Source organism: Hibiscus syriacus, unplaced genomic scaffold, assembly GCF_006381635.1.
Source record: "Hibiscus syriacus cultivar Baekdansim isolate YM2019G1 unplaced genomic scaffold, ASM638163v2 tig00110430_pilon, whole genome shotgun sequence".
In the NCBI taxonomy this organism is placed as follows: domain Eukaryota; kingdom Viridiplantae; phylum Streptophyta; class Magnoliopsida; order Malvales; family Malvaceae; genus Hibiscus; species Hibiscus syriacus.
The window spans coordinates 913,189-925,186 of record NW_024062734.1 but is presented as its reverse complement, the minus strand read 5'-3'; the positions used below and the strand labels follow the sequence as shown (position 1 = coordinate 925,186).

At 31.8% G+C, this 11,998-nt stretch overlaps 1 protein-coding gene and 1 pseudogene across 1 annotated transcript; both read right to left on the bottom strand.

Moving 5' to 3' along the window:
• Window positions 1-5,660: 5,660 nt before the first annotated feature.
• On the bottom strand, window positions 5,661-6,312 carry LOC120125413 (40S ribosomal protein S17-like). Its single transcript, XM_039143837.1, has 2 exons — window positions 5,800-6,312; window positions 5,661-5,750 (listed from the first exon to the last, which is right to left on the bottom strand). The coding sequence occupies exon 1, from the start codon at window positions 6,247-6,249 to the stop codon at window positions 5,821-5,823; it is 429 nt and encodes a 142-aa protein (XP_038999768.1). The 5' UTR covers window positions 6,250-6,312; the 3' UTR covers window positions 5,661-5,750; window positions 5,800-5,820.
• A 1,112-nt stretch (window positions 6,313-7,424) lies between these two features.
• Window positions 7,425-11,273, bottom strand: LOC120125414 (annotated as a pseudogene).
• Window positions 11,274-11,998: the final 725 nt, after the last annotated feature.

Genomic DNA, 11,998 nt, shown 5'->3' with positions numbered 1-11,998 from the left:
TAAGGATGAAATTTGAAAACGTAGAGCTAAAATTTGAAAAAAGATAAAAGAATGAGTGACCAAAATAAAAATAAAAACAAAATTTAAGTGATAAAAAATAGTTTACCCATAATATAAGACTTCTTCAAAACATTTCTCAATTTGCTTTGTTGTAGAACAAACAAATAAAAAAAGAGATAAAAAGTATAATTAAATCACTATATAATTTTTTTATAAAAATAATAAAATTAAGATTAATATTTTTTCTTTTAAAAAATAAAATACCTATGAATCAATGGAATTGAATTAAATTACAATATAATTTTTTTGTTCAAGACAAAATCAAGTAAAGAAATAATCCTTGAACATAAACTCAAAATAAATTTTTTATATATATGTTTCATTTAGTAATGTTTATTTTTAAAATATTGATTTTAAAAACATAACTATTTTTTAATCTCGTCTTTAATTTACTTTTTTTAAAGAAATCAATGGCTAACCTATCAAATTATTATTAATAGAAAATACTATAGGTCAACTATATATATAATTTTTTATATAAAAAACGACATGGATAGATAATCTTTGGTTTACTTTGATTTCTTAATTTTTCTAGTTTTTATTTTTTAAAATAAATAAATAAATATCATGAATTTCAAATGAAAATGGATAAATTAATTATAAACTATATTTTATAACGCTTATAACGTAAATGAAAAAAACACATAAAATGAATGAATGGGTACCAATAAATGAATGAATGGGTACCAATAAATGAATGAATGCGTACCAATAAAAATGTAAACTCTTCTTTGTTATCATCTATTTCTTTCGCCGTCAATTTTAAGATGGGATTAAAGCTACTGCTAACAATCTATGATAATTTACTATGAGATTTCGGTCAATTAACCTGATCTTATCTCACATGTGTTCAATACATTACTCACAAAATCGTGCATGGGTTGATGAAACTCATCCTCTGAGATAAAAAGAGCAAGGTAAAATCACTTTGGATTCTTATTGTTGTCATTTCTCTAGTCACTTGTACAGTATGAACTCGAGAAAATGATAAACTCAAACTCGTAATTTTTCCATATATAATAAATACATCACGGCTCAACAATAGATTCGTGATCTCAAGCCGACGAGTTTTGCACTCGAAAGTATCACCATCCCTCGGGCAGGGATGATTTGCCTTCACTTGCCTATCTTTTTTTCTCGCAACTTTCGCAATACTCGTCTTCATCATCCTGAAAGTTAAATTCAAGTAAAAATCATTAAGAAATGGCAACAACGAAAGCAAGAAATAAAGGATTTATGACTAATACTTCAAATCTTCCTTATATAGTCGGATAAAACGATACATCCTCAATGGTCAAAATAATGTCGTTCCATTGCGCCATGTACAAATATCCGTACATTCAAGTATGCAGTTTGTTCAAAAGGTAATAGTGACAACCCTTCCTCAAAATTGATCTATTAAACACATGTAACGCTCCAATGAGTAAGTCTCAGGTTAAGTCAATTTATGTCATTCTCTGAATTAAAGAGGATAAATATTGAATCTCTAAGTACCTCAAAAACCTATGGAATGTTGTACCTTCGAAAAATCAAAAAAAAGAGTACATCCTCTAGAAAACCAATGAAGAGAACTTTTAAATAAGACGAGGAACGAGGAAGCCATCCACATGCAGGCACGTGCACGTTAGAAAGGAAGCACATGGACATCTGTCACGATATTGCCGGGACACCCACGGGTGACATGAACCAATGATTTTTAACCTTTAAAGGGCATCCTGTCCTTAATTTAGTAGTAATTAACGGCCTTAATCACGCGTGGCAAAAGTGTCTTTTTACTTATTTGACCTTATCTCTTTGAAGAAAACAAATTGGGGAAATCAATGTCTAATCTTGATTAGGAGCAGGATTTAAAGACACACGTAGGCTCGTCAGTTTCTTGTAATTAAAGATTACAAGAATAATTCCCTACGTTCGCTAATTAATAATAATTTTTAATTCAAAATGGAAATTTATTAAGGGATTATTATTTATTTAAATTTGTATTTAGATAATAATGATAATTAATATTTGATTATTTATCAAAATTAAATGAAGTTAAAAATACGTATATCTCATGTGACTTATCACGTGCATATAGTTATTGGCATGAAATTTTTTTCTCTTATATATTACGTAAACAAATAAATTAAAAAATAATTATTTTAACATAAATATCTTTGAAATAAAATAACATAAAATTATATATATATATATATATGATAAGGTTCTTCCATAATTTTATAAACTTTCAATTTTTAAACAATATCTCCCTATAGAAAGGGGAAGATGATTTTTTGCTCGTAATTAGTATTAAACTCACAACCTATAGAAAATGGAAGGCGTTAACTCAAAGCTTTTAACCATTTACTCTATAGATTGTTAACGAAAACTTTTAATTTGAGATAGGTAATGTAATGTCATTTATCGCCAATTATAAGATAACATGCCATCTTCAATAATACTAAAATAACAAGAGGATCCAATATCTTTATAATATTTTATGATTTATATTATTATTAATATATTTTTTATAATTATTTAAATGTTATTTTTATCATGTAATGACTAAAATCCAAATCAAAAGACCTAATTGTCCCAAACATAATTCCATATATCTAAGGCAAGCCCTAGAATCCCAAATCTATGTACCAAACCTAAACCTATTGCTAAACAAACCTGAATCCGGAAATTCATATGCATGTCAAAATTCAGATTGAGTCATCTAACGTGATCAAACCCCTCTAACTTCCTATTTCACGTATCTCAATAATCGTTTCCTACAAATCTCTTGGTTCCTTTCAACTGCTAAAGATCAAACCCACCGGATTCTATATGGATTGCATATAAAAGGAAGTTACAGAGAGAAAGGAGAAAAAGAAAGACTTGTATTTGACTAAAGTCGACGTACATGATCCATGCCATTTTGAAGTTTATTGGGTAATTTAATTGTAACCCTCTTGCTTTTTATTTATTATAATTAAGTCCCTTTTTATGTAATTTAGCTTTTATTTTGACCCTTTCAAGTTTTGTGTTGTTCAATTTAGTCATATTTTGCGTGTTTAGGCTTTGAATTTTGGATTTCACCCAAATATTTTGAATTTTGGATTTCAAGCATGTAAATGAGATAAATATTTTGCGAAACGAAATGGATGACTTAAAATATGTGACATTGCGATTTTTTATAGACAAATATTGACTATTGGTGGTATAATTTCAAGTATAATTTGATAGTCAAATTATCTCATCTGCATGGTAAATTTACGATTGATAGTCAATGAATTTTAAGTCCCCAGATATGTGATATGTTATTATTTTAAGTTTTTCAGGCTTTGTCTTGTCTAATCCAGACTGATTCTAATCGCACATCAAGTTTTGATAAGCATACACAAATACTCAAATTCAAGATGTACTTAATCGATATCAAGTTACATATCACTTGAACAAACATTGTTGATAACTTCTTATTATATTAATTTATTATTTTGTAAAAATATATTTTTTAAGCCATCAAATAAATTAGATATTAAATATATTTTCAAAACGTTAATTAATTAAGATAATAAAAGTATTTTTATTGAATATTATGAAACCCTATTTGGGGACTATTTTTTTTTTGGGGGGGGGGGAGTTTTGTAGGGTAGATGTTAGGCATAGGACATAGGCTAGTTGGATAGCTTTTGCTTTTGGCCTTTTATAAAGGGGTGAGTTCGGGTCCCATTAACTAACCCTTCTTCTCTTTGGCCTCAGAATTTCATGATGATCCGACGGTCACGACTGATTTTTCTCCAAGTATTGGACGGTACCTATGGGAATTGAAAAGATGCTTCATGTTTCCAACCGTCTTATCTATGCTTTCTGATATCGACACGTGTAAATTCAGTTGTTATCTAGACCCTTGTCACCATTCACATAAACATATTACTATATGAATTGGATGAACGAATAAGCCTCTCCAGTCCTGAGCATTTTTAGCACTCGATAGGCACAATTAGCCGCTAACCATACGAGTGAGAACCACTTTTAACGCTTCATTTCTTTTTATTTAAACCAAAAATTATAATCAATAATTTTATAGATGAAAAGAGAATAATCGAGTGGAAGATGACTATAAGCATTCATCAATAGAGAAAAATGTAAAGAGGGAATTCAAGATAGAGAAAAAGAGTCTCTTCTTAAGTTATGTGATATTAGATTAGTGTTGAATAGATGATGATAGATATTTATAGGTTAACGAGATAAACATTATTATAAGATATTTATAGGTTATATAGACAGAGTTTGTCTGTAGGACCCTTGTCACCATTCACATAAACATATTATTATAAGATAGTAGATTGTAGATCACAGTGGTGACGTTAAAGGATTGTAGTTGTCTAAAAGATATAAAATTTTAGAGGTTTCAAGAAATTCTAGAGACCTTAACGTTCGATAGACGAAGGAATGGTAATGTGAGCGTAATTAAAAAAATACTTCATGAATGGAGTTGGATTGAAATTCAACAAGTTGGAATTATTTTGGGTAACCCTAATCAAAACATAAAGAGGATCTAGGACTTGACAAAAGGGCTTGGATTACAACACTCTTCAAACACGAAAGAAGCATCTATGTTATTTCCTTCTTGTATTTATTTATTATTTATTGAAAAGAAAAATATTGATGTAAATCGTTGGATGACATGGATGTCTAATCCATGCACTTGGAGCTGCTGTTGGTATTCAAATGTCTAAAGAAGCCTGATCCGACCCAGATCAATGCTAAAATCTCCAATCCAACACTTTATACATAGCGACCACAAAGCTTTATAAAAAAAACTAGTTGGTTATCCCTAGCATCAGATGTTGTTCTGACAGGTTTTGTAAGGGCATCTCCAATGCTTCTCTACATTGGAGAATTTCTCTAAAATAGAGAGCTCACAACTCTCCAACACTGCGTTAGATCTGGCGCTACTGTAGCTCGCGCTACATTTTAATTTTTTTAATTAAAATATATTAAATTATAAGATAGATAAAAATACATTAAAATTAAATAAATAATCATACTATTTTTTTTGTATTTTTTCAGATTTTTTGTAATTTTTTTTATATTTGTAAAATTAATATTATAATAGTTAAATATTGTGAATAAAGTAATTTTTTTTATATTTGTAAAATTAATATTATAATAGTTAAATATTGTGAATAAAGTAGAGTTGATGGTAATGTAGTTAGAAATGAATTATTGTTTTATATTTAGAGTAGAGATAGAGATATTGTAGAGTAGAGATGAAGACTGGAGATAGCCTAAGTCAACTTCGGTAGCCACCGCAAGCTTCAATGGTAAAGGCAAATTTTGAGGTCTTTGGCTCCACTTTTGGAATGAATATATACACTGATATGGATATACTAAAACGTCTTCAACAAATTAGCTACGTATTATTTGTTTAGCTATGGATATATCTGGTTAGAATAAGGATGAACGATTTGATACTTTCGATGGTAGAAAAAGATGAATTTTTGAAGGTAAGGATTTAATTCGGTAGGGAAATGGACTATTATAATTGGAGATTTAGCTGGTTAGAGAATTTCTCGACATAATTTAAATATCTAACTTGTATAAACGGAAGCATCAGTCAAAAAATGAAATTCAAAGAAAAGGGTGAGCATGAGAATTACCTATTTCAAATACCTTAACAAGTTCCAGTGCCAATTATGATCGAAACAGCTATGGTGGTTCAAAAAAGAATTACAAAATTATAGCAAAAAAACTACAGATAATAAGCATAACATCATGGATACCCACCACTTAAAACCTCCTTCCGGGTCCACCACCACGACCGAACCCGATTTGGGGAGCCGCAACAGCAACCGGGTCGACCTTAACAAGCCCGGGGATATCACCCATCCCAAGAACCGAAAGCATGTCCAGAGTTTCTTTATCAACTTCGATTTGATCAACCTTGATGGCCGATTCATCGGGGACAAAATCCATGCGACGCTCGCGCTCTTCCTCCTGCAGCTTCAAAGAGATTCCACGAACCGGACCCTTCTGGATCCGCTTCATCAGGTGGGTAGAGAACCCGGCGATCTTGTTGCGGAGCCGCTTCGATGGGATGATGGCAACTTCTTCAATGATCTTCTTGTTGGTGTGGAAATCGAGGGTCATCCGAGAGTAGTACCTCTCGATCACTTGGCGAGACGATTTCTTCACCGTCTTGGTGCGGACGCGGCCCATGGTTTGGAGCGGCGATTTGCCGACTGGAAAACGATAACTTGATGGGGGGCTAGGGTTCTCGGTTTCGAACTGTGAATTAGGGTTTTTATATGTTGTGTTTATAGGTTGCAGAACTTTTTGGGTAGGGTTTATGGTTCAGTTTCCTCATTAGGGTTTCGCTTTAGCCCAATTACAAATAACTCGAAAATGAATTTATATTTAACTTATTTATCTGGAATTCATTGAGTGTATTCTTAGTGGACGATAAAAAAGAATGTTATTTTTATTAGAATTTTTAAGTTTGAATAGTTATATTCATAAAATATATATGTTGTCAATTGATTAAAAAATTATCTAAATAAATATTATTTTGTCTTCACTCTAGACTATTAAAAATATATTTACCTAACCCAAGTAATTCGTGTATTTGTATAGTATATTTATATCATTTACATCATGCTTATTATGTTTATATGTATTTAATTATTTTGAATAAGAATTTATGTTATTGTGATATATTTTTCTCTGTTTTTGTGGCATGATCCTTATGGCTTTTGATACGTTTGTTGCGTACCTTTGCAATTGTTTTGGTGTTTGTACAAACACCATCACGCATTTATTTTCTGATTGATTTGTCGATGATCACGTATAGTCATATTTCCTCTTTGATAAAAGGTCGTTTGTCGATATAATCAAAATTGTGTAACAAAACAGTCTACTATATAGTTTAGTTCACTCACCACTCCTTTATCACTTCGTAAAATGACTCGTTCGACAGAGACAAAGAGATTTTATGAAAATTACTGTAGTTTTTTATGTTGATCGTCATTCACAAGAAAAATTTTGTTTTTCTTCGCATTTTTGAGTTTAATATTTTTTGTATGATTTATTTTACTATTTTCTTCATTTTTCACTTCATATTTTGATATATACATTTTAGGATTCTTGTACTGTATTGTCATGTTATGGGTTATTTTCCCTCAATAGTTCTATAAATTATAAACTCAGTAGGGTCGAAAATTCAATCAGACGCAGATTGACTTGGTCGATCCAAATCCAGTGGCTAAAATTACACAGTTTATACTACAAATTGCAAAAGCTCATGAGTTGCATATCCACCCTAAAAATTTGGACAAAATTTAGTTTCACGACACAATTTTAGATCACTACCAGTCCTGATAACAAAAAGTATTTAACATGGTTAAAATCCATAACACAAAATATTCCCAACAGTTTAACCAATTTCTGAATTTTACCAAATCATACCCAATCTAAATACATTTAAGTTTATTTTTTCCTGCAGGCACATTCTGAATAGAAAGATGCAGGATTAGTAGATGAATTACCGGGTATTAGCCATTGGGTTTATTGACCGTGCTCGGACTGTGCCCCACCTTGTACATCGGTGGAACCGGTCTCTGCAGCTGGTTTTGAATTGCTGTTAGGTATCCAAAATGTAAGAACGGTTGATGCAGCAACGAACATGGCCCTACGGGGAGCCCACTTCAAGCAAGCTGCAACTCCTATGTGACTGTTCCAAGCGACTACCTAGAAGTGAACACAGTAAAGAACCGGTTAGAAATATCAGTGCATGATTTAAAAATTGCTACTGCATTCTCAGACAATAAACAACCACGGCATTTTCCATAATAATAACAAAAATAATGAAAAACGGAAATGGCTCCCACGGGGGCCATTTTTCTTTCAAATTGACTCGATACATTCTAAGACATGGTTAGAACAACTTTTAACATACTCATGTTGGATACATACCTAAATCCAACATTCTCCCATGAGTCCGAGTAACATATCTCCATCAAATAAACAATCATGAGATAACAACGAAAAAGAAGGGTCTCAAGAGCAAACAAAATGGAAGTTAATAGGTTTTGCAACTGTATATGGTATATACTCTTTTCCTTGTTTTCCCCGTTTATTTAAGATAAGCAAGATAGACGGGATATGAAGCGCTTGCTAGAACTCATTATGGAAATGTATTTGTAATTCCATAGGAGACACAACAAAAAAGAGAAGATAAGCACTTAAAGAAATCGGGAGGCAGTACCTCAGAGCGCATGTTGATATTCCAGGCATGCAAGGTTCCATCCCCAGACCCTTCAATTAGTGAAAATTGAGCTAAATTACGATGTTTTCAAACTAACGAAAAACTGATACAAAAACTTGTATCTCAATACAGATAAATATTCTCAGTATTCATTATAGTTTATTTGTATGATTATTCAACGTAAGCTTCATGTAAAACATAATCACCAAATGCACATATTTTTCTTGAGGAGCAACTGGGAGGAGGAATTGGTACCTGAGATTACATACTGACCATCCGGAGTAATGGTTGCCTCTATAGTTGTATTGGGAGATGGTTCTAAACTGAATCCACATCGCTGCACAAGTTTTACATCTAAGTACTAAATCAAGACACCATACTCTGAGATAGAAACCAAGTCTAAAGAAAAAGTTGTGCTACGGTCATTCAGAAAACAACTTTTTGGGTAGGACTGATTCAGTTAGGGTAAAATAACCTTCTCTCCTCCATATGCATCCAGAACGTATATGTTGTTATTTGTGGTTGTCAATAGCATAGATTTGCCATCATTACTGAATTTGATATCACAAACCTCAGCCGTGTCTCCGCCGACTAAAAATGTATCGAAGGGGCCCTATATCAGAAGAAATAAATCAAACTTGTCACAATAATAATCCCCAAAAAACTAAGGAAAACTCATGATATTGATATCCAGAATGCATGCAAGTGCTTAATGGGTTAAAACTTAAAACCTTGTCATAGGAGCGTGAATCAAACAATTTAATAGCCCCTCCTTCCATGGCCACAGCAAAGACAAGGCCTTGTTTGGTCATATGCCACAGTAGGTCTACCACGTAGGCGTAAAATTCCCTGAAAACTACAAAGCATAAATCACATTTGTAAGATTAGATGATGAAATGCATATTAAAAACATAAGCTCATCTGCAAACCAATTTTGGCAAAAAGTCGGATAATGATAAGCACTCATTATGGAAACTTTCTTTTTCGGCTTTTTTCAGACATAATGTCCCTCAGTCTGCCTTGTTGGGGGAATGGTCTAAGGTGGAAGAATTCTTCTTTCAATTAAGCACTTCTATTTCTTAACGGAAATTTATATTCATAATTTATGAACCCTTCTTAGTACCCAACATTTGCATAAAATTCAAAGAAAACCGGAAACCAACCTGACAGGCATTTACACGGAGATCCCAAATCCTGACACTGTGATCAAGAGAACCTGACATGAAGCTATCATTTACTGGAGACATACAGAGGGAAACAACTCTGCAGCAGCAGATATGGGAAAACTTATTAGAATAGAAGTGTTTCCAAATCAATAACAGAAAATGCTGGTCAAAGAAGGTTAAAGCATTCAAAGAAGCATCTATTTAAGAACCAAAGGTTTTTCATTTTCATAGTTTTAAAATGTTCTACAAACAAATGTTGCAGATTTATATAATAAATTTAAAAACCATGCTACCTGAAGTTAAGATCCAAATCCTTCATTGAAATATTGAATAACTAAAGTAGCATTAAGCATGGGCATTCAAGTGGCTCTTTTATTCCATAACTGATTGCTTGAATTACTTACAGATCACATGTGAAACAGATCTCTTTCTCAACCTATTTCAACAACATTAATATGTCTAGAATTACCAACCTCTCTTTGTGTCCTTTGAAGTAGCGGAGACATCGGTTATCATACATAGAAAGATACCGTAGGGCCTCTGTTAACAGAAGAAAAAGAAGATACAATAACTGTTGTTTGGTTAATACACATAAGAATAAAGCTTAAATCATCCTAAGAAACTCACCTCCAGTTGATTCCAAATTGTGCCTCGTAGAGCATATAACAGAACTAGGATGATTGTAAACATATTCGATCCGCACCATGTTTCTTATGATAGTTGTCTTTATCAACCTAAACCAACATCAAAATGATATGGCTGAAAACGATCCTAACAATTAAATTTCTAATCATAAACCTAATTTCATAGCAGAGATCAACAAAACACTCAAATTCAATTCATTCGGGGAAAAAAACACTTTCTCAAAACTAGGATGGAAATGATCAACACACTAGTTGGTATGACATAACTGGGATGATGTACACCAACATTAAAACTCATGATTTGTTGTCTTTATCAACCTAAACCAATTAAAAATAATCCAAACAATTAAATTTCTAACTAGAAACCTAGTTACAATGATATGTTTTCTTTCTCAAATTAAACCAATATTAAAATGATCATTAATGCAACTAATGAAAACGATCATACACTTAATTTTTTTAACAATAAACCAAATAACAAAGATGAAATCATTGAAACACTCAAAATTAAAATCATACCAAAAGCTAAAACTCTCTCTCGAAACTTGCAACAAAAATTTTGCTATTAATTAAATCAACGAACACGTGTCTTTTTTCTCTCTTATTCCTTCTGTAGTCGATTACAGTAAAAGAAAGGGAAAAAAAAGGAAACTAACTTAGCATTGGCAATGTCGTAAAGGCGAACTGAATCGTCCTCACTGGCTGTCACCAACAGATCATCCTTCCGGTGAAAGTCAAGTGAACTTATCGTCCCTCCCTGAAAATATTTAACCAAGTAAAAATAAATCAATTTGAATATTCAGAGACGGAAATTCGAATCAGTAAGCTGAAGTGAAATACATTCCATTAATTGAATTAATGCATTAAAAGTATAAAATAGATCAAAAGTTTGGAGCAGCTGTTCATGTTTTTTATTACTTGTAATTATTTTTTTGTAGCTTAACAAGAGGTTTACTTTAATGGCGGATCTAAAAGAGAATTAAAGAGAAAAAATAGTAATGAAAATATTACGAAATCTGAGAAAACTGCGCCAACCGACATGCTGCGCACTGTTCCGTCATCAAGCTCTGTAATTGACATCGTCGTCGCCATTTTTTTTGTTTTCTTTTTTCCTTTACTTTTTGCTTTTCGAGATGGGGGGTTTTAGGATTTAGGAGGAGGTGATACGAAATAAACGACGTCGTAAAAAATGCTGTATTGACTATTGAGGGCTATAAAGGTAAAATAATTTTTTAGTCCTATACATTTATAATTCTTATCAGTTTGACCCTTAATAAAGCTATAAATGTATACGATTTGCTTTATCACTCTAAATTCTTTTAGTGCTTGTTGATAAACAGAACTTTGAGGTTTAGCTAAAGATTTTGCTTTGATTTGCTAACTTTTCCATTCAGTTGCAATTAATTTTGTTTGTGAATTACTTAAACTTTGTAAGTTGTTTTCTTATTTACAACAATAGAAAGTTAAAACGGTAAACTTTCTTAGATGATGTAGAAGATTTTTTTCTCTTATAAGGAGTAAAACCAATTGGTTTTTTAATTAAGGTATTTGTTACAGTATCTGTTAAAATCATTTAGATTATTTGGTGATTTGTAGAAAACGTCTAAATCATCTGTTGAATTTGAAATTGTACAGTTCCCGATTCTCAGAATCTCTGTTAGGTCTAATGTCTAGATTGTATGTAACTTGGGAAAAAAATTGTGTATCTTTCATGTGTCTTTATGAAGATATTATGTCTCTGGTGTCTTCCCATAGACGTCAGGTGATTCGCACAACTTCCTATTGATAATGTTATATTCACATTATCTCATCAATTAATTTTTCCAACACCTTAAATGATATTTTTTCTTCCAAATCATTATCTCAACAAAAATTATCAGATAAAAGTATGTTAT

Excerpts from the sequence above, each read along its gene's own strand:
- LOC120125413 (XM_039143837.1), bottom strand. The coding sequence starts at position 6,249 with ATGGGCCGCGTCCGCACCAAGACGGTGAAGAAATCGTCTCGCCAAGTG.